Genomic DNA, 21,031 nt, shown 5'->3' with positions numbered 1-21,031 from the left:
TTATCAAAATTCCTCGTTTATGGAACTCTTGCGCAGTGGGAATGAGGCCATCAAGCCTGTCCATAGAATTTGCCAGGTGTGCCAGCGCTCGTTTCCCATTTACTCCATGAATGAATGCGCCTCCATCGCTGTGTAGAATAATTGGGTAGATGTCATCTTCTCTTTGGGGAACATACTTGTTGATTTGTTTCATCACTGCAATGACCCCTCCACATTTAGAAGGATTCTCCTCCATTGCACCAATGTGGGCCTGAAGATTTTTGATAAAGAAATATTAGAGGGTTTTTAAGGCATGTAAGAATGATCTGATTTTTGCATACTTCTGTCTTTTATAGTCCATCTTCCCTGTCTTTTTTTTGTGAAGGCCTAAAGAACCTTTTTTCTTCATTGACATTGAACTGATGAAAAACCAAGTTGACCATAACAATAAGTACATGTGGATGTTATAAATAAAAAGCATATTTTACACAAAGTTTTATCCAACCCAAATGTAAAGTATAAATGCAAGATTTTTTACATGTACTGTAGGTATACAAAGCAATGAAGTGAGCAATAAAGCAAGTATGAAAATTAGGAAGACATTTTTTTTCTTTTGTATTTTATTTCAAGAAATTATTAATTGTAGAAGAGTCATGGTGTAGTGCTTCTGACTCACACCTTGCAAACAGAAGGTCGTACGTTGGAATCCCACCGCGGTCTAGCGTCCTTTGGAAAGCGGTACATGTAATCCCCAGTTTGCCAATCTTGACTCAGGTGCTAAATGTATATCAGGTAGGATGCGAAAGTTGTGTATTTGAATTTGCCAGCATTATGAGGGTGCGATAAATGCAAGGAATGCTCCCTAGAGAGTAGAAATTGTGCATTTTTTGGGTGGGATTGAAATGAATTCAATGGCAAAGGCAATGATACATGTATGCTGTAAAGCAAGTCGTTCCGGTAAAGTGCTACATGTATATAAAAACTAAAGCTATTATTATTATTATTAGAATTATTTTGAATAATTCATTATTTTGCTCATATTGGATCATCGTAAGTTAGTGAGGATTTCAGCTGTTGAAGGTTAAGTCAATCATCGTTGGGAGAAAAAACAAAGTTTTTATATTACTTTGAATTAGAAATAGAATGTGACATCTTTGTTCCCTTTATTAGTAAGCTATGATTGTGCATATTGCACATATACATGTACATGTACATGTAAGACGGGAGAGAGGAGGGTAGGGACTTGGGAGAAGGAAAGGTAAAGAAAGGTGGGAGCGGCAAGCTTGATGGGATGATGGTAGTTGTCTTTTCAATTTCTTTGTAGATAAGTTCCTAGTACCATTTCCTTTTGCATGTTTTGGACCCCTCACCTCTTCCTCTACAGTACATCTACATATGACTTCATATAGATGCATGACCAATATCATTATTATAAGAAGATCACCTACCAGTTTGGTTTTCTCGGAGGATTCATTTTGATGTTGTCGATCTTGAGCTTTGGGCCTTCTGAATGTCGCAAAATTCTCAGCTAGTATTCTCTGTATTTGAAACAGCATGGCTTTATGCAGTGCACTAAGATCCTGTTGTGTTTGGAGGAGGTGCTCCAATGGGATTTGTGATGCAGGTATTGTGGTATCACTATCATCACAAGTATCCGTAAATGGTACCATATCTTCGGCCGCAAATATGGTCGTCCATATATTAATCCCATCTCGGGCCTTCTTGCTACCTTCATGCCGCCTCACAATATTTTTTGTGTGTTGTCATAGGTAATTCGAAATCCTGCAATAGAGCAAAGAAATTAGAGATTAACCGTATGGGAAATGGCCAAAACCTTATTTGCCATTGGTGCACCCATGCTGGACTGGATATTACATTCCATGTTATGCCTCTGCCCACCTAAGGGTTGCTGGATAATTGTTTATCCATGTGTCGCACATTTTACTGTGATTAATAACATAATACATTAATAACATAATACATGTACATATATATTAATAAGAAGTCTAATATGTTATATCAAAGGTGAAAAATCTAACATCAAACATCAAAGAGGAGTATTTCTTCCGACATGCAGGTCTCTAATACATGTAGGTCAAAAGGAAAAGTTTATGAATGTTAGATTTAATTGAATTTCTTGCAAAAAAAAACAGTACAGTAACACACATACTACTGTATAGTGTAATCTTTGGGGGTTTACAAGAACCTGTGCAGTACATCATTTAATATGAAATATAATTAATTCATTTATTTATAATTTTTGTAACAGTTGAATGAATGTAATATGCTTTATTTTCTGTTGGAGTAACTATTAAAAAGGAAAGAGTAAAAACTGTTGATGAGCATTTTGCACCATGTTTGTATACATGGTATACATGGTTTGTATACATTACTTTCACTCCCCAGACGCCTCCAGGCTAGTCAAGAGCTCCAAGGCAAAAGAGCAATCAGACAAATTATTAAAACTTGATCATCAAGAATAGAATCTAGACTAGAGTAACTGCGTTGGTGCGTAGCCAGGGTTCGGTGTGCGGCACGTTAAGCAGACTCAGCAATATACCACTGAAATCACCAACACACTCTAGACATGTACACCACACATTCACTAGCTCACTCCCAACTACAAAATCATCCGGCAACATGGGCAAAATCTCGAATAAATTATAAAAGGTGAAACTTTCTTACCTAAATCACCATATCTCGCGTCAAAATATCACACTCGGTATCCCAGACAAATAAATTCAAGTAAAATGATTTGCTAGATCAAGAGGAATATCATACACAGGGAGAAATTTAAAGGTCAAGTCCACCCCAGATAATTGTTGATTTGAATAAATAGAGAAAATCAAACTCAAAGTACCATAACGCTGAAAATTTCATCGAAATTGGATGTAAAATAAGAAAGTTATGACATTTAAAAGTTTCGCTTATTTTTCAAAAAACAGTGATATGCACAACTCAGTGACATGCAAATGAGACAGCCGACGATGTCCATCACTCACTATTTTGTTTTTTATTGTTTGAATTATACAATATTTCATTTTTTACAGATTTGACAATAAGGACAAACTTGACTGAACCATATAGTATTAAACAATGCTAACTCCACATGTTCAGAGAGGAATTGATCGTTGTTTCAGTTGACAATGAGGAGAAAATTAGAATATTTCATATAATAAAATACAAAAGAAATAGTGAGTGGATGACGTCATCAGTCTCCTCATGTGCACATCGACCAGGATGTTCATATAACTGTTCTGTGAAATTAAGCGAAACTTTAAAATGCCATAACTTTCAGTGTTATGTTTGTTGGATTTTTCTCTTTTTCTTCAAATCAATTTTTTGTTGGGGTGGACTTGTCCTTTAACATTCTTGTGGAGCAGATTATTAACAACTTTAAAAACTGTTTTGACATTAGCTCTACAGAGTAAGTCCGTATAGTATTTTTGCTTAGCCTTAACTATGAGGTCGTTAACATGCTTGTTAGCTAGCTTAAAAGCTGTGTTGTGTGATCAGTGTCAGAAGAACTTTGGGTATGTATGTACAAAAAAATAGATCAAATAAATAAGCATAGCAAATGAATATTATAAATAAGAGAAATAAATGGAAAATTGAACACTTGTAGAAAGCTTTTTTTTAAAAGCTTGTAAATGGTAGGAGTCCAAAAGTTAACAAAATACAAATATAATAATGATAATGATAATATTAGATGGCGCATATATTTGAATTCAACGTCTTGCCACCCTTTCCCCACTCCCTGTCCCCCACTCCCCCTACCCCATCTCTCTCTCAGGTAGAATTCGAAATTAATATAGGCTAAAATTAAATTGAAATGAAATTAATATGATAACAAATAAACTTTAAGATTTTTTTTAAGTATTCAAAAAGACATTCTCCGTAATAGAAGTTGGTAATGAGTTCCATATTGTGGGTCCTGTATATCTAACTGTTTTTTGTTGAACACATTGCAAGAATCTGGACTTTATTAATGTGTCATTGACTACATTTTTTTCTATCTTCTTTTCCAATGATTTAGTCGGAGTTGTAGGTCAAGACTCGTACCATCATGGAAAAGGCATTGTCATATTCTGGTCTTATAGCTGGACCAAGGAACATGACCATATCGAGTGGTTTCTACAGCCTCCTCAGAGCCATCAAAAGGGCCAACTCAAAAGGGGTAAATTTCAAGTCATACTCGTTACTTGAACCTATCATTAAAGTCATTAAAATTTGGATAAACATATAACGATTATTATTTTATTTTTTTAAAATTCATTCGAGGATAAGATGAAAGGATAAAGGTATCATAAAAACACATGTTGTGCGAAAGATGCCATTCAAAATCTAAACACTTTCTTAATCAAATGTCTGGATCGTGAAATTCAAGTTTAAAAAAATCTTTTTGTTACTGTATAAAAACAATTCTCAGGCCTTTTTTCGGAGGAGGGGGGTGGGGGGAAAAGCCACAGTTTTTTTTTCAGATGATTTCATTAACATTATGACAAAAAAATTCTTTAGTCATATTTCAAATCAAAAGTTCTAGATATTTTTCCATGAATTTTTTATTATGAAATCCATTTAAAGGGGAATCCAACCCAAATAAAAACTTGTTTTTATAAGGAAATGAAAAATCAGACAAGTTGATAGGTGAAAGTTTGAACAATATTGGACAAACAACAAGAAAGTTATGAATTTTTAAATGTTGTAAATATTGGTAATCAGTATACCCATGGAGACTTTAAATTGGTCGCATATGGGATGTCATAGTGATGTAAGGCAAGGACTACTCTTCCATGTACTCCAATACATATTATGGCTAAACAAATTTTACCAAAAGTTTTATTTCAAATTATATTTCTTTCATGAGGACATAAAACAATGTACTACCTGGGTTATATTTAGATTACTGCCCCAGGGGAATGGGTACTTACGAGAAAACCACAAATCCCTGATAATAAAGTACATGGCCTATGGGAAAGTTGTCCTTGCCCCTTGTCATAATTTACTTACCCAGTTGCCAATTTGAAATCTACATAGTATTAGTGATCTCAATTTTAAAGCAGCTATAACTTTCTTATTGCTTGTCCGATTTCTTTCAAACTTTCACCATTCTGTTTAATTTATTTTTCTCCTTCCCAACAAAACATTTTATGGCCAAGGCTGGATTCCCCTTTAAGATCAGGAAAGGGCAGAACATAAATTGTTTATAAAAAAAAATCACTATTTTCAAATATAATTTCCCTGGTACAGGAAGAGGAACGTATTGTGCAAAAGGAGCTGGAACTCATTAGACAAAACCTATCCCAACCTGACATCTCTATGGTAAGTTTGTTGTTTATCTTTTGTTTGACCTAACAAATCCTATTCTGTTCTGGAATAATACCATTTTGATATGATCATCAAAACAAACATTTTCATCCTTCATTTATGAATTACATCTATTTGTGACATGGCAACAGGGAAGGTATTGATTACAACTGCATAACCTAAAATCGTCTCTTTTGTTTGTTAGGCTATCGTCCTAATTTTTAATTATGATTAATGCACAGGATTTATTAACATTAATCATAAAATATGGCATAGATACTAACAATTCATATTCATGATCAATTTTGTTTCTTTTGTGTTTTCTTGTAGAAAAAGATGAAAGAATTCATGGTTCGACTCATCTATTGTGAGATGCTGGGTCAGCCCGCTACCTTTTCTTACATCCATGCCATTAAGATGGCCCAGCAAGGTGTGCTTCTCAACAAGAGAGTTGGTAAGATACAGTGGTGTACAGATGGGTGGGGGGGGGGGGGGCTTTTAGACGCTCTTCCCCCCCCCCCCCCCCCCGAAAAAAAAATCTCGACCAAGAAAAGAAATAGGAATGAAAAGGGAAGAGAGAAAAGTGAAACATACAGGTATTATTTTCTGAATGTTATGTAAAAATATATCACCAAATCGGAATTTTGTATTAAAAAGGCTAAACTTTCGCTCGCTCGCTTCGCTCACTTAAAAAAAAAAAAATTTTGCCTGATACACCATATCTTGCCCCCTCAAAATTTTTGGCTCATTATACCACTGGTAAGATGTATCCAGTCCTAACATATTTACCTAAATCTTTGTGGGTGTTATTACTTTCTGTGTCCTTACTAAAAATGTTATCCAACCTTGATAGTTTATAAGGATTGAAATAAGAAAAACATGATGGTGACAGTTTGAAAGAAATCAGACAAGGAATAAGGAAGTGGCTGTTTAAAAATGAGATCAATAGGACAAAATATCAATTCAGTAAGTAAATAACAAGTGGTACGGACAACTTTCCCCTTGGGGATTTGTGGTTTAAAATTTTTTTTTTTAGCCATTTTATGTATTGGAGCAAGAATAGTCTTTATGTTTATTTACTATGACATCACCAATGCAGCCAATTTGAATTCCCTATTGGCATAGGTAAAGTCAGGGGCAGATCCAGGATTTTTCAAAAGGGGGGGGGGCACATTTTCCCGATGAAAAATTTGACAAGCAAACAAAAGGGGGAAAAAAGAGGGTTTCAACCAAAAATTAAGGGTATTTCGTCCACGAAAAAATAAAAAAATAAAATAAAGGTCTTCACTTTTAAAAGGGGGTGCACACGTCTGTTTTAACAGCATTTTTACATTACAAAGTTGTGCCTCTCAAAATTGCCCCCCCTGGATCCGCCAGGGGATACAGTGATTACAATTTTTTACATCTTTTAAAAAGTAGCGCAATACTTTCTAATTGTTTCTCTAATATTGTTTTATTTTCACCTATCTGCTAGTTTGATTTTCCTTTTTGCTCTCAAACTAATCATCGCATATATTCTCTCATGACAAACATTTTTCAGTTTTGATTTCAAAGAGTTAGTATTTTATTAAATTTCAGGATATTTGGGAGTCAGTCTGTTCCTGAACAGTCAGCATGAGCTGATCCTGCTGTTGATCAACACCATTCAGAAGGATCTGAATAGCACCAATGTTCTTGATGTGTGTGGGGGATTGACAGCATGTTGTAATCTCATTGGACCCGAGATGCTTCCGGTTGTACTACCGCTGATAGAACAGAATGTACAACATCAACAGTGAGTTAAACATAATGATAAAGATGATGATGGTGGTGGTACAGTGTTAGTTTTCTTGATGGTGATGGTGTTGGTGTTGCTGGTGATGATGATGATGATGATGATGATAGTATTCTTGATGAATATGGAGGATTGTCGTCATGTTGTAATCTCATTGGACTTGAGATGCTTCCGGTTGTACTACCGCTGATAGAACAGAATGTACAACATCAACAGTGAGTTAAACATAATGATAAAGATGATGATGGTGGTGGTACAGTGTTAGTTTTCTTGATGGTGATGGTGTTGGTGTTGCTGGTGATGATGATGATGATGATGATGATAGTATTCTTGATGAATATGGAGGATTGTCGTCATGTTGTAATCTCATTGGACTTGAGATGCTTCCGGTTGTACTACCGCTGATAGAACAGAATGTACAACATCAACAGTGAGTTAAACGTAATGGTAAAGATGATGGTGGTGCTGTTGGTGATGGTGGTAAAGTGTTAATTTTCTTGATTGTGGTGGTGGTGGTGATGATGGAAGATTATGATGGACGATGATGAGGATGATGATGATGATGATGATGGAAGATTGTGATGATGATGATGATGATGATGATGATGGTGATGGTGATGGTGATGGTGATGGTGATGGTGATGGTGATGGTGATGGTGATGATGATGATAGTATTCTTGATGAAAATGGAGGATTGACAGCATGTTGTAATCTCATTGTACCAGAGATGCTTCCGGTTGTACTACACCTGATAAAGCAGTTGGAACTACATTAACAGTGAGTTATACGTAATGGTAAAGATGATGATGGTGGTACAGTGTTAATTTTCTTAAAGATGGTGATGGTATTGATTTTGGGAGCTTATGATGGAAGGTGATGATGATGGTGGTGGTGGTAGTGGTGGTGCTGATGATGATGATGATGGTGATGGTGATGATGATGATGATGATGACAATGATGATAGTATTCTTGGTGACTTTGGAGGATTGTCTGCATGTTCTAATCTTATTGGACTTGAGATGCTTCTGGTTGTACTACCACTGATAGAACAGAATGTACAACATCAACAGTGAGTTAATGATAATGATCATGGTGGGGGTAGTAGTGGTGGTCATGATGATGGTGGTGATGAGTGTTCTTTGCGTGGTTGGAGTACTTAAGGCCACCGCACACCTTACGACCCGACTGGTCTACGACTGGCTCGTGACTGAGTGAGGGGAGATGTGACGTCACAGCTCTTGTCAGCTTGAGAGTCGCGATCGGTCCGAGACAAATCGCAAGGAAAATCGTTAGGATTTGACATGTTGAATCCTCATGACTGGATCGCAAACTCAATCCAACTTCCAGCCAATCAGACAGCAGAGTTGCACTATACGTATATGATATACAACGCGCATACGCAGTAGTAAGCGCGATTTTCTCAGTTGCTATGGCAAAGATCAAAAAGCGCATGGGTGAGTCGCAGACAGCAGGGTAGTTGGATTGTAAGATGTGCGGTGTTGAAGCTTATGACTACCTTGCGATTCATCTCCCCTCACTCAGTCGCAGACCAGTTGTAGACCAGTCGGGTTGTAAGGTGTGCGGTGGCCTTTACACATACTGTGATCTTGGACCTGATATATTTCTACTGGTTCTCTCTATTGAGAAGAATGCACAACACCCACAGTGTGTTAACAATAATGATCAAACTGAAAATCAATGTTGCTAAACCTGTTTAGTTTGACATAATTCGGTCCTTGGCACTGATTTTCAATTTGGCTTAGACCTAATAGTAATTAGACTAAGTGATAAATAAGCCAAAGTTATTATTAAACAAGACAAGTACCAGTCAGACAAGATGAAATATGAACAAAAATGATTACGTCTAAATGAAGTAAATAAAGAAGGTCTGCCCAATTTGAAATTAGACTTTAAAAAAATTTGACCAAGCATGCTTAAACTTTTTATAATGAAATCATTGCCAAGAATAAGATGAATTGTTTGTTGAGTTTTGAAGATGTTGTAATCTTGTGTTCTGATTAACAGTGAAATCGTCAGAAGGAAAGCAGTGCTGGTTCTTCACAGCTTTGTAGTGAAGTGTCCTCATCTCATAGGTCACATGAAAGAATATTTTCAACAGGCTTTGTGTGATAGGTCACCAGGAGTCATGACTGCTGCGTTACACATCTATCAAACCCTCGTTAAGGTATTTTGGTTTTGTTTATCTTTTTGTGATTTAAGAGGATGCAGACGTGTAGATGTTGATGGTATTCGAGAATCAAGCACTTGTGTGGAAATATAGTTGATCAATTTTGACAAGTTGTATCTAAATTTAAAGCTTTGGATATGCTTTTCAAAACTTGAATGTGTTTATTGCTGACTACTGTTGTAGTCGACTCTCATCATGGCTGCCGTGCTGATAATTGTCTTAAATATTTGACTCTCTATAGATTCACCATTTATCGCCCAAGAGGCGATATATATGTGTTCAGGGTTCCCAGCCCATCAGGGAAAATTATTTTACTTTTTTCCAGTCAGGGAAAAATCAGGGAATTTGATATGAAATACCTCAAATCAGGGGAAAATGCCTCAAATGAGGGAAAATCAGGGAATTTTGATCAGCCCAAAAGTCGAAAGCACGGAAGTCAGTCAGACTCTGTTATATTTTGTTGCATATCAAAACAACATCCATTGAATGACTGGTTATGATGGTACTAATCAGTTTTACATTATTATTTTTATACTGAAAATACATGTAATTCATTGCAACAACTTAGAAAACATGCAAAACTTGGAATGGGTTTAAATAGTTATCAGGGAATTTTTAAACTTCATCAGGGAAAAATCAGGTAAATTTTTTTTCTTGAAAAGCTGGGAACCCTGGTCTTTGAAAATCTCTAATTCCTTTGACTTTGGTTCATAGGAACACCCTGAGCATCACAAGTCATTGGTGCGTCCTCTAACCAGTATTCTGAAACAGGTCGTGCAGAGGAAACTGTCGCAGGAGTATGAATTTCGAGGAGTCCCCGCCCCTTGGTTGCAGATTCAAATCCTGAAGATGCTTGCAAGATTGGGGTTCAATGATCCCAAGTAAGTTTCTTTTTCTCAGTAAACCTCTTGATTGAACAGACTAATGGAATGACACTTGAAAACCACGAGTCAATTGAAGTTGATAGACTATAGACTGCTCTTGCCAGGCATTGGGTACTGGAATAGATAGCCAGGTCATGTCATTCTTTATGTGGGACCCAACTACTTCCAGACAGGCTGCTCTCCCCATCAGCATAACGCAGCCTCTAGTTTGGTCTAACATGCTATAAATGAATAAATGCATGTTTTTACTTGCATCCCTGCATACTCATTTTTAAAGTACATGTATGTTAGCGATTTGAAGCTTGCACCTCGTCACCTCCATTTACACATGACATCCCAGTACAGCTTCCAGGGAGCTGCCCTTCTTTATTACTGTAACCAGTAACCTGTGAGATAAATGACTTTTCAAAATATTTTTCTAAATATGCTTCTTTGTATATTATCAAAAGACACCAATGTGGGGTTTTCCATAGACTGTAATATAAATCATGAATAGTCAAATGTGATTCATAGAGATTTCCTGAAACTGAAGCAATTTACATGTAATGTATGTATTTCCTGTAATGTCATTGGTGGCCCCCAAAACGTCTTCCACTTATTTGTTTTTATCTTAAGTTGTCTCGAAATTACCTGTAATAATAATTGTGCAATTTAAATACTATTGAGCACTTGATATGCAAGTCATTTGCAAAATAATACACATTCTATCTTCTGACCATTTCTTCATCTTGTAAAGCTGTATAAAAAAGTCAATTATGAGTTCCTTGATATTTCAGAAAAGGTCTTGTGAAGTATATTTGAAAAGATTTGATAGATTTACTGGGCTCAGAGTAATACATGGACATCTAGAGGCAATGGTCATGGAAGCCCTATGGTTTGGCCTCAATGCCCCTCTCATTTGCCTTGAAGATATGGTGTGCTCATTTAAATTTTTCTTATTTGTACTCTCTTTTAAAAATGTGCCTAAAATGGGTGATCTTGCCCTAAAAATATTGAAATTAAAGGCCTGGGCTTATTCTTTATTTTCTTGGGTTTTTTAATTTTTTATTTTCAGAACAAGTCTAATGATGTATGATGTTTTAGAGGAGGTTTTGGAGTCTTCCAACACGTTATCCATGATATCCTTAGGTAAGAGCAATTTTGTGTTTTTGACATCTAACCATTTACCAATCCTATTATGTAGATCAATGATCAATACTTGTGTTATGATGCATGATGTATCAATGCTGCGGAGAAAAATCTTGTATTTCCCCCAAAATCATTGTTCTGGAGAATGAAAATGAAAATTATATTTCTATAGAATAGTATTTAATTTCGGTCGCCTGGCAGGCAAATTACCGGCTGGCTCTTGGGTTGAATTAGGATGTACCGTTCAGCGCAAATTTTCTGAAAAATAGAACTAAAATGTCCTGAATATATACCAATTCGATCGTATGTCAAGCTAGCAAATTCACAAGTTTTGCACACTGCAAATTCTGCATACATTATTTTGCCAAAGACACTCACCATCGATCTTGAGCAAAAATAGTTTTGTTGTAAAATCCCTCTTTGTCGCTTTGCCTCTTTATTTTTCTATCCATCACTAAATTGATCCCAGCTAGAACCCTGGTGTAAGGGCTTCATTTGTTTTAGATAGAGAGCTTGGATTCCGAAAAGGACATCACTTGATATATTATTCGCTCATTAAATAAAAAGGGGGATTCCCCCAAAAATTCAAGATCCAAAGTCTTGTCACACCAGGCACGATATGCTGGCTATTAAATCAGACACCAAATTTTTATCTTTTTACTTTTATGTACATGAAATATATCAAGTGGTTTTGAAAATCTGAGTTATATGGAAAATAACCATTGTAATTTGATGCAAATCATGTTCTCTTGAAAAATCCCTGTTCCATTTTTATGCTCTTTTGAATAAGCTTGCAAAACTCATTTTATTCAAATCGAATTGAATGTTTTGTAGGTATCACATTCACCCCTGCGACAATTGCTCCTCCGCTGTTATCCAAAGATACATAATGTGAAGGTTAGGGTTGTGATAGGGTTTTGGTTCGGATCATGTAAGGATTGGGATCAAGGTTGACGTGAGGTTTGAAGTCGGGCTTTATGTTTGGCTGAATATGTGGATTTTATCAGTAGGAGCTATTGTAACATAAGCAAATGAACTGTTTTGTATCAACTTGATCAAAAATAAATGTTTTTTTTTTTTTTTTTACATTTGTTTTTTTTTAATGATTCTAGGTGTCCAGTATGAATGCATCATGACCATTGCAAAAATCCATCCCAAACTGGACCTGTTGAAGAAGGCTTCTGTCTGTATAACAAGGTTCTTGAAATCACAAAGCAACAATCTCAGATACCTAGGTAGGTTGCCACGTGGTCTTGTATTTCTTGCCATAGATTTTTTTTTGTCTCTAGACATATCAATCTTAAAGAAATGCTGTTTGTTGATACATGTATGTGCTTAATATCATATTTGGAAGTGGTATGTATTTGAAGTTGGTTCTCCAAAACCTCCCAATAACTGGTCCCAATAAAATGGGACAAATTATCAAATATTTTCAGTCGTCAAGCTCTCTCTCTCTCTCTCTCTTATGTTTGATAATGTTCTTCTCTTTCCATTTGACATATATGCACTATGTATGCATGAATATCTTGTATTGAAAATGATCATTAATGGGCTGCATTTGATTTTTATTTTTCATTCCAAACTAAAGAGGCCAGGGTTTTCTTGTTCATTTGAATAATTAAGTGAAACCCATGTAAGATTCATGAAACCGTTTGGATAAATCAGTGAAGCATGTATGTCTGAGAATATATATGAGAACATCCTGATTTGTTTCTGTTGTTTTAGGTGTGAATGCATTAGGCGTCATTCATAAAGTTCATCCTGAATTCAGTATAGAACACCAGATGACTGTTGTAGAATGCTTAGAAGATGAGGATCCAACAATAAAACAAGCTGTGAGTCTTTGAACTATTTCAACAAAATTATGTATTTTTTCCATCGTGTTTCATTAATATTTCTGTCCATATCATAAAGTTGCATCTATGTTGTAAGAAAGAATACCAAATACTGAAGTAAATATCTGTTTTGGTCTAAGTTAAAGATATGGCAATGTTTACCGTACTCTTTGATTTAAATTCCATTAGATGCAAAGAAAAGGCAGATCATCTGAAGCCGAGGACAAGGCCAAGACCACAACAATTTTCCTTGAGGCCAGGTCTAGCCTCAAGGAGCACAATGCTGAATATAATGTATTTTATAGAAATATATCTTCAGTCATTTCCAGGCTCTCTGAATAGTTTTGTACTCAAGATATTTAATCTCACTTATTGCTATTATTAGGAATTAGAAATAAAATGGCATACATTAGTTCTATCTTGATTATCAATTTGATTGAAGGGATTATTTTAATTTGTGAGCAGCTGATTTAACAAATTCTCAAACTAAGATGAAACATGTGTATGAGTGCCTGTATTTGCCCTCAAAAACCCTGAAACAGACCACAATATAGGATGAGAAACTACAATTTAGACACAAGTGGCAATTTATTAGCCTGATTTTGAGAACCGTCCGTAAGATGCATTCAGCTTATGACCAGTTTTCTCAAATTCAAAAAGTCTGTTGGCTTTGTTGGCTGCCTTCTGTTGTGTGTATCTCCTATACACACACTAGTATTAGTTGCACTGTACATTCAGTGTACCTACATGTACATTGTATGCACTGTGTGTAGGTCATGCTGGGTTCATCTCGAGTTTATGTGCTGTAGTGTAGAGATTTGCTGTATAAATATAGTCATTGAAACCAACCCCCAATTATTTTCAAATTTTGGTTTACATCTCCAAGTTTTTAAATATTTCTGTATACATAATACTCTGAAACTTTTGGGATGGTATTTTTACACTACAAGCCTAATGTTTAGCCCATTTTCAAGAACCGAAATTAATTTTTTTAAATCAAAACAAAGTGAAATAATCACTTCTCTATTTTTTTTTCAGACACTGAATTTACTCTATGAGATGTGCAATACGGAAAATATAAGTGTGATTTTTGACAAGGTCTTAGATCATCTGAATTCTGGCGTGGATGAGCTTGACCACAGTGAACATATACACAGGATGATTTCTTTAGCTCATCAATATCCTTTTTCATAAAAGAGATGCGTGTGCTTCCAAAGAAGGAAAGGTGATTTTGTAAATTATGCCAGGAGACAGGTGCATTTCAAGGGCAGTGGAATGGTGTTGAAGTGGGGGGGGGGGGGGAGCTGACCATTTAAAATGAACACATTTATTGAAAAAAAAAAGTGGAAAGCTGACCCCTTCCCTCGTTTCCACGGCCCCTACATTGTACTCTTCCTACAGAAATCAATTTCTAAGAGGCGCTATTGAAGACTCTTTAATAGTAAGGGTGACATATGTTAAAAACTTGAAGTGGTTATTATACCTTACTCCTATAAGAAGGCATGTTTGCTTTCAAGCAAAACCAGAGGACCAATGGTTTTAAATCCTCTGTAAGGAACGTGTTCCTGGCGTTGATGATTAATGCTTAACTAATGAATGCCAGTTTGTTATAATATTAGGTATCTGTGTTGCAAGCTTACAGGACCATTCTTATAATCTGAGCTGTCACGCCTGCTATTATATGTGGTCGACAGTATAAAACAGACTGAATCTATTCACCTCAAGGAGAACTGAACTCCCAAGTGGCTCTAGCCAGGGCTCGACACTAGCGCCGGTCCGACGGTCCCAGACCGGTAAAAATCACTGTCGGGCCGGTAGATTTTCAGAAATAGCAAGATTTACTGGTCCGACAAGACCAGTAAGAAAATATCATTGTCGGGCCGGTAATTTTTCCAAAAATAGCAAGATTTATGGGTCCGACATAAACAGTAATAAAAACCATTGTTGGGCCAGTAACTTTTCCAGAAATGGTCAAATTCACTAGTCCAACATAAACATAAAAAATATTCCATGACTCAAATTGTAAACCATTTTCCTCCCGTTAAATTTGGTCATTCACACACAGAATACACACAGAATGAATCGCATGCAATTTTTACTAGGGTAACATACAGTGTACATATGGCTAGCCAGCCACACAGCCCACATGGTGAATTTTCTACTGGCTGCACGAACGAAGCTTGGCGAAGCTTGGCAAACCTCTGGCAGAAATCTCTCACAGAACGGTCAAAATTCACATTTCACACTAATGAAAAGCTCTTATAATGTCCATATTTCCAAAAAATTGGGGTAACTGTCATTTGTAAGCAGTAAAAGGAGAAATTTTCACTTCTGTTTTAGTTCAAAGAGATCGGGTTTCGAGTGATATCGTCTGAATACATGATAGCCCCACATATGCATTTGTGTGTGTGTTGATACACTTGGTTTCTTTCGTAGCTATATCTTAATTGAGCCAAAAAGAAACTGATAATTTATTTATGATAGTTTTAGCTTTCTTCCTCTGTTTTCTTCCTATCTTTCTTTCCTTCTTTCTTTTCAATCTTTCTTTGTTTCTTCCCTCTCTTCTTTAATTTTTTTTGTTACTGTCTTTCTTTTTTAATTATTCTTTGTCTTTCGTTCTTTCATTCTTTCTGTCCTTTTAACCATTTTCTCTATTTCTTTTTCTCTTTCTTTTTTTATTTCTTTCTTTCTTTTATTCTTGAGTCCATCCATCCTATATTTATCTCTTCTTTCTTTCTTCCTTTCCTTCTTTTTACCCTTTCTTTCCTTCATTCTTTGTTTCTTTCTTCATTCCATCCATCCTTTCTTTACCATTTCTTGTTTTTTATTTCTTCCTTCTTTCAGCCCTTTCTCTCTTTCTTTCATTCATTCCTTCCTTTCTGTTCTTTCTTTTTTCCCTTCATTCCATCTATCCTTTTACCTTTTTTTTTTTTTTTTACTGCTTGCTTGCTTTCCTTTCTTCTTTCGTTCTTTTTTTCCCCTCATTCCTTCCTTTCTTTGTCTTTCGGTCTTTCTTTTTTTTCTTACTTTCATCTATTTTACATTTTCTTTCTTTTTTCTATTGCTTGCTTGCTTGCTTCCTTCTTTCCTTCTATCTATCATTTTACCTTTCTTTATTTCTTCCTTCTTTCAATACTTTCTTTCTTTTTTCCTTCTTTCCATCTCTCCTTTTACCCTTTCTTTCTTTTTTTATTGCTTCTTTCCTTCTTTCTGTCTTTTGTTCTTTCTTTCTATATTGCTTGCTTCATTTCTTTCCTTCTTACTTTCTTTCCTTCATTCCTTTATTTCTTCTTTTTCTTTTGTTCTTTCTTTCTTATTTTTGTTCTTTCTTTCCTTCCTTCCTTTCCCTCTTCAGTTCTTTCTTTTTTTCCTTCCTTCACATTTATCCTTTCTTTACCCTTTTTCTTCCTTCCTTTCTTTCTTTCTTTCTTTCTATCTTTTTTCCTTCTTTGCATCTTTCCTTATACCCTTTCTTTCTTATTTTATTGCTTCTTTCCTTTTTTCATTACTTTCTGTCTTTTGTTTTTTCTTTTGTTCTTTCTTTCTTTCTTTCTTTTTTCCTTCCTTCACATCTATCCTTTCTTTACCTTTTATTTGTTCTTCCTTCCTTTCTTTTATTATTTCTTCCTTTGTTTCTTTTTGTCTTGCTTTCTTTTTGTCTTTCATTCCTTCATTTTTTTTGGGGGGGGGGGGTAACAAGAAAGGACAGCAAAATAAACTCACGCCTTTTTTAAATGTTTTCTTTATTTTGGGGACCAGTAGATTTTAGGTTCGGACCAGTAAAAAATGGAAAAACTGGGTATCTACTGGTCCGACATGAATAGGTTGGACCAGTAGAAAAAAAGGGTTAGTGTGGAGCCCTGCTCTAGCACACAATGCCTTTCTATCAGAGACCTATGTGCACTAGGATAGTCTTGATATATATATATATATATATATATAATGAGAAGAAGAGGAGGAGGGGAGAGAAAGAAAGACTTTTTGACTTTTCAAATGAAAATTTTATTTACAAATTATAATCACAAAAGTCAAGTATACAATAAAAGAATAATTTGACATGAGTATTCAAAGGAAATCAGGTAGCACAGTTTTTCAACTGTTGATTATAAACACAGAAGTAAAACCAAATGTTATATAAGCCATGCAATACTGCCCTCGCTAATGGTAAAAAGTAATTCATTCATGCACCATTTCCGTAAGGCATCGATATTGGAGCATAATCTGTAATAAGAAAATTCATGCAGAATTCTGTTTTTTAGACGATGTAGCCAAACAATTAGTGGATCAGTGAAAGTTGAGGTGCGATACATAGAATAAATAGTACTTTTTAGACTGATGATAAGAAAATTGGAAAGGCGGATAACCTTTCTGTCACGTCCTCTGGCATGCGGAATGAGAGCCCAGTATAAAGAAAGAAAGGAAGGAGGAAAGGGAAAGAAACACCTTTCGGTCTTCATTCATTTACATTAATACGGTTGGGTTTAGGGTTTTTAACATGAGAATCGAGAAGGATTCCCTTCTTAGTATTACTACAGCATCTTTATTGCAGATTAATTCTATACCAGTGACTTGCATAATTATGTTCGATGGAGTGGCCTTCTTTGTTGAAGCGAGAGGCAATGGGGATGTCCTTTCTTCTGTTGGTGTTTTTATATCAGATTTGCTGTTGCTCATCCTTGTATGTAGGGTGGTTGTTGTTTTTCCCACATATATTGCATTTTTCATTTCTTGCAAGTTATCAGGTATATCACAAAGTTAGACTTACAGTGAATGTGTTGGGTAATGGGAAACCTTTGGCCCATGACCGTGCTTGTAAAATGATCAGTTTCCTCAATGAAAGGGCAGATGCAGCATTTGCGTGCACTGCATTTAGTGTAGCCTATCTGTTGGGGATTTTTAGGGGTCGACGGGTCCATGTTGGGGATCCTAGATGAAACCAAAAGGTCTTTCAGAGATCTACGAAAAGAAATCATGGATGGGTCCTTAAACAGTTCAATGTCTTATCTTGATGGAGGAGTGGGAGAGGTTTGTGGACAATTTCGGACAACTGCTTCATATTCGGGTAGTACGTTAGCATGAATGGTGTTTGTGATGTTTGATTCTTCTTTTTGTAGGTTAGCAATTCCGAACGTGGTATGAGTCTGCCTTTGTTGATGCCCTTCTCAACTAGACTTGGGTCATATTGGCGGGATGTTAAATGGTCTTATAGTTGATTGTGGAATTAGTGTTGTCTTCTTCTGAACAGATTTGATGGATATGAAGGGTTTGACTATAAGGGATTCCAAAGAAGGTGTGGGATGGGTGACATGATTGAGAATGAGTTATGCATGACTGTCAGTAGGTTTATTGTAGAGAGATGTATGGAGCGTCTTATCTTTAATGTAAAGGAGGGTTTTAGGAAAGGTACCGGGTGTGGGGTTGATTCAAATGTAAACTTGATTGAGGGGTGGAAGGAATTGGCATGCTGGATACATTCCTGAAGGGATTCTTCATCGTCGACCCAAAGGATATTGATATCAATTTAATGATGCCAGGATTCACTAAATGGTTTGGCAGGGGAGAATTGTAATAGTTTGTCTTCTAGATTAGACATGAAGATGTTGGCATAGGACGGTGCTACAAACATTTTATCAAATGTGATAGCCATTTGATATTTATTGAAATAAAAAAAAGAATGCTTTGAAGTAGACCATAAATAGTTGGTTTCTTGGCAGATAATTTTGTGGTATAAATGTTGTATATTTAGCAAAAAAATATTTATCATTGTAGAGGGTGGATATTGTAAGGCTAAATGTATATAGTAGAACGTTGCATCCTGGGTAGGAATCCAGGATCTATTTGAGTATTTGTGACTTGAGCTGGTACTGTTCAAATTTAACAGTGGTTTGTTGGCTTCAAAGATTGTTTTATAATTTCCTTAACAATGTCTTACATTCCACCCCAGTATAAGATGGTATGTGGTCATCATAGTCAAAATTCTTCATCTACATAGAACAAACGTTCCTCCAAATACAATCAATAATCTTATTACTTCCATTCAAAGGCACGGTGAGTACCAGTTTTTAATTTTACTTTTACCAATTCATAAATTATTTGCCAATATTATAATCTGTGTCATGTTTGTAATTGTTCATTGTACAGGAGTATAATAGCCATCAAGGATCATGTAACACAATGCTTAGCAATGTTTGTATAACTGATTTTCACAATAGGGTACGGTAGTTTGACGTCATGATGTCATGACAATGAACCAGCTGGTTCTAAACTGAGTCACGATCATCTATACACATTTGTATTTGCAAAAATGGTGATGTGTTTTGCCCCTGGTTGCTACCATCATTCTGAGAGTCATAACAGGGTTACAGGGCACTGTTTCATAAAGCTGTTCATAGGTTAAGAACAACTTAAAGAAAGACTGGGGATCCTTTTTTGTGGTAAAAGGTATAATAAATTGGCGATGGGTTAGCGTGTAAGAAAGGATCACCAGTCGTTCTTAAAGTCGCTCCTAACTCATGAACAGCTTTATGAAACGGCCCCCTGTGTTCATTTGTTTAGAACCAGGCCGCCATGACACCATGGCAACTGACGTCATCGCTTCGGTACTCTATTGGTTGTACATTGTGGTCAATGCAGTCAAGTGTAACAAGTTGTTCTGAGATCAATTGGTAACATTTGTGTTGCATACCACCGAGGGAGAATTGGAAAAAATTGCAACAAATGCAAGCCGATTATATATATATTTTCATTTCATAATCATAAATTTTGCAATCAGTCATAAATATACAATTAATTGCTTGTCTTCTTGGAGTAGAAATTTTGAATGGAATTGCTTTGATTGAATTGATTTATTGTTTGAAATTTCAATTTTGTAAACAATATTTGCTAGTGATTACAATAATGAGTCTTACAACACTGTCTTTATAGTATTGATTTGTCTCTGTCAAAAAACAAGAGAATTTCCTTGAAAACTGCATGATGTTAATATAAAGCGTGTGTACTGTAAAGTATGCCAATTTTGCTATTAAATGTACAAAAATGTGAACAAGGTTGTGAGGGCATAAGAGACCAAGAAAAATATATTTTCATAGTTGCCTCTAGTAAAGAAAATTGTTAGTTCATTGTTTATTTAAATTTTGAAAATAATTTAAGAAATTACAAATAGTCATTTTCATTTTTATCTTCATTTATTCCCAGAACCCAAAGATTCAGGAATGGTTTCATATCTTGTTGAAGAGATGCTCACGTTATCCAAGCAAGCACATCTTAGAGAAGAGTTGGTCAAGCTCATAGCATGGGTGAGTTTAGAAATGATATTCCTTTATTTCATTTCATTTCAATATCTGCCTTTGCATCTTCACATTAACATTGATTTATTAGCAAAATTTCGAAATTTTTTGTTAAATTGATAAAAAGTGATCTCAGACTATTCTCTGTGTACATCTTTTTTATGAGTCAAACACAAGGCCGCTATGGAAAAGTCAGTTGGCACTATTTAATGTTCTTGCAAACAGTACGTCATATATCATGGCAATATTTGTTTATCTTTTGATTTTATTTAAACTTTATTGGTCAACTGACAATAAGGTCCCATACTATTAAAGGAGAATGAAACTTTTGGAGCAAGTAAGCTTTTGTGAAAGCAGAAAAATCAAAGAATAAGATCAACAAAAAATTGAGTAAAATAGGACTAGCAATAGAAGAGTTATGGGCATTTGAATGTTGAGATCACTAATGCTATGGAGATCCTCCCATTGGCAATGCGACCAAGATCTATGATGTCACAGATGAACAACTCTCCCCTTTTGGACGCTGAAAATATACCCCAAAACATCTCTTTTTGCTCATTCTAATCATATGACAAACGATTCGTCAATGATATAATGTTGTGAAACCTCTGCACTTGTCCTCTCATAAAGAGAACACCTCACCTTGTGAT

The 21,031-nt window shown here is 35.6% G+C and overlaps 1 protein-coding gene across 2 annotated transcripts in view; it reads left to right on the top strand.

Annotated features, from left to right (window-relative positions):
• Positions 1 to 720: 720 nt before the first annotated feature.
• Positions 721 to 21,031, top strand: part of LOC129257923 (AP-4 complex subunit epsilon-1-like) — a 39,047-nt gene continuing 18,736 nt past the window's right edge. Inside the window, exons 1-13 of one of the 2 annotated variants that reach the window (XM_054896359.2) lie at positions 721 to 771; positions 4,016 to 4,156; positions 5,230 to 5,301; positions 5,617 to 5,740; positions 6,865 to 7,060; positions 9,086 to 9,245; positions 9,963 to 10,129; positions 11,187 to 11,260; positions 12,373 to 12,495; positions 12,986 to 13,095; positions 14,134 to 14,273; positions 19,028 to 19,143; positions 20,290 to 20,390. In XM_054896359.2, the coding sequence (XP_054752334.2) occupies positions 4,046 to 4,156; positions 5,230 to 5,301; positions 5,617 to 5,740; positions 6,865 to 7,060; positions 9,086 to 9,245; positions 9,963 to 10,129; positions 11,187 to 11,260; positions 12,373 to 12,495; positions 12,986 to 13,095; positions 14,134 to 14,273; positions 19,028 to 19,143; positions 20,290 to 20,390 (1,494 nt within the window). In that variant the 5' untranslated portion in view covers positions 721 to 771; positions 4,016 to 4,045. Of the gene's footprint in view, positions 772 to 4,015; positions 4,157 to 5,229; positions 5,302 to 5,616; positions 5,741 to 6,864; positions 7,061 to 8,068; positions 8,130 to 9,085; positions 9,246 to 9,962; positions 10,130 to 11,186; positions 11,261 to 12,372; positions 12,496 to 12,985; positions 13,096 to 14,133; positions 14,276 to 19,027; positions 19,144 to 20,289; positions 20,391 to 21,031 lie in introns of those variants that run through there. The other variant, XM_064096228.1, reaches the window with a different exon arrangement.

Source organism: Lytechinus pictus, chromosome 3, assembly GCF_037042905.1.
Source record: "Lytechinus pictus isolate F3 Inbred chromosome 3, Lp3.0, whole genome shotgun sequence".
Taxonomy (NCBI): domain Eukaryota; kingdom Metazoa; phylum Echinodermata; class Echinoidea; order Temnopleuroida; family Toxopneustidae; genus Lytechinus; species Lytechinus pictus.
The sequence above is the reverse complement of the archived record's forward strand: the minus strand, read 5'-3'. Positions and strand labels throughout refer to the sequence as shown.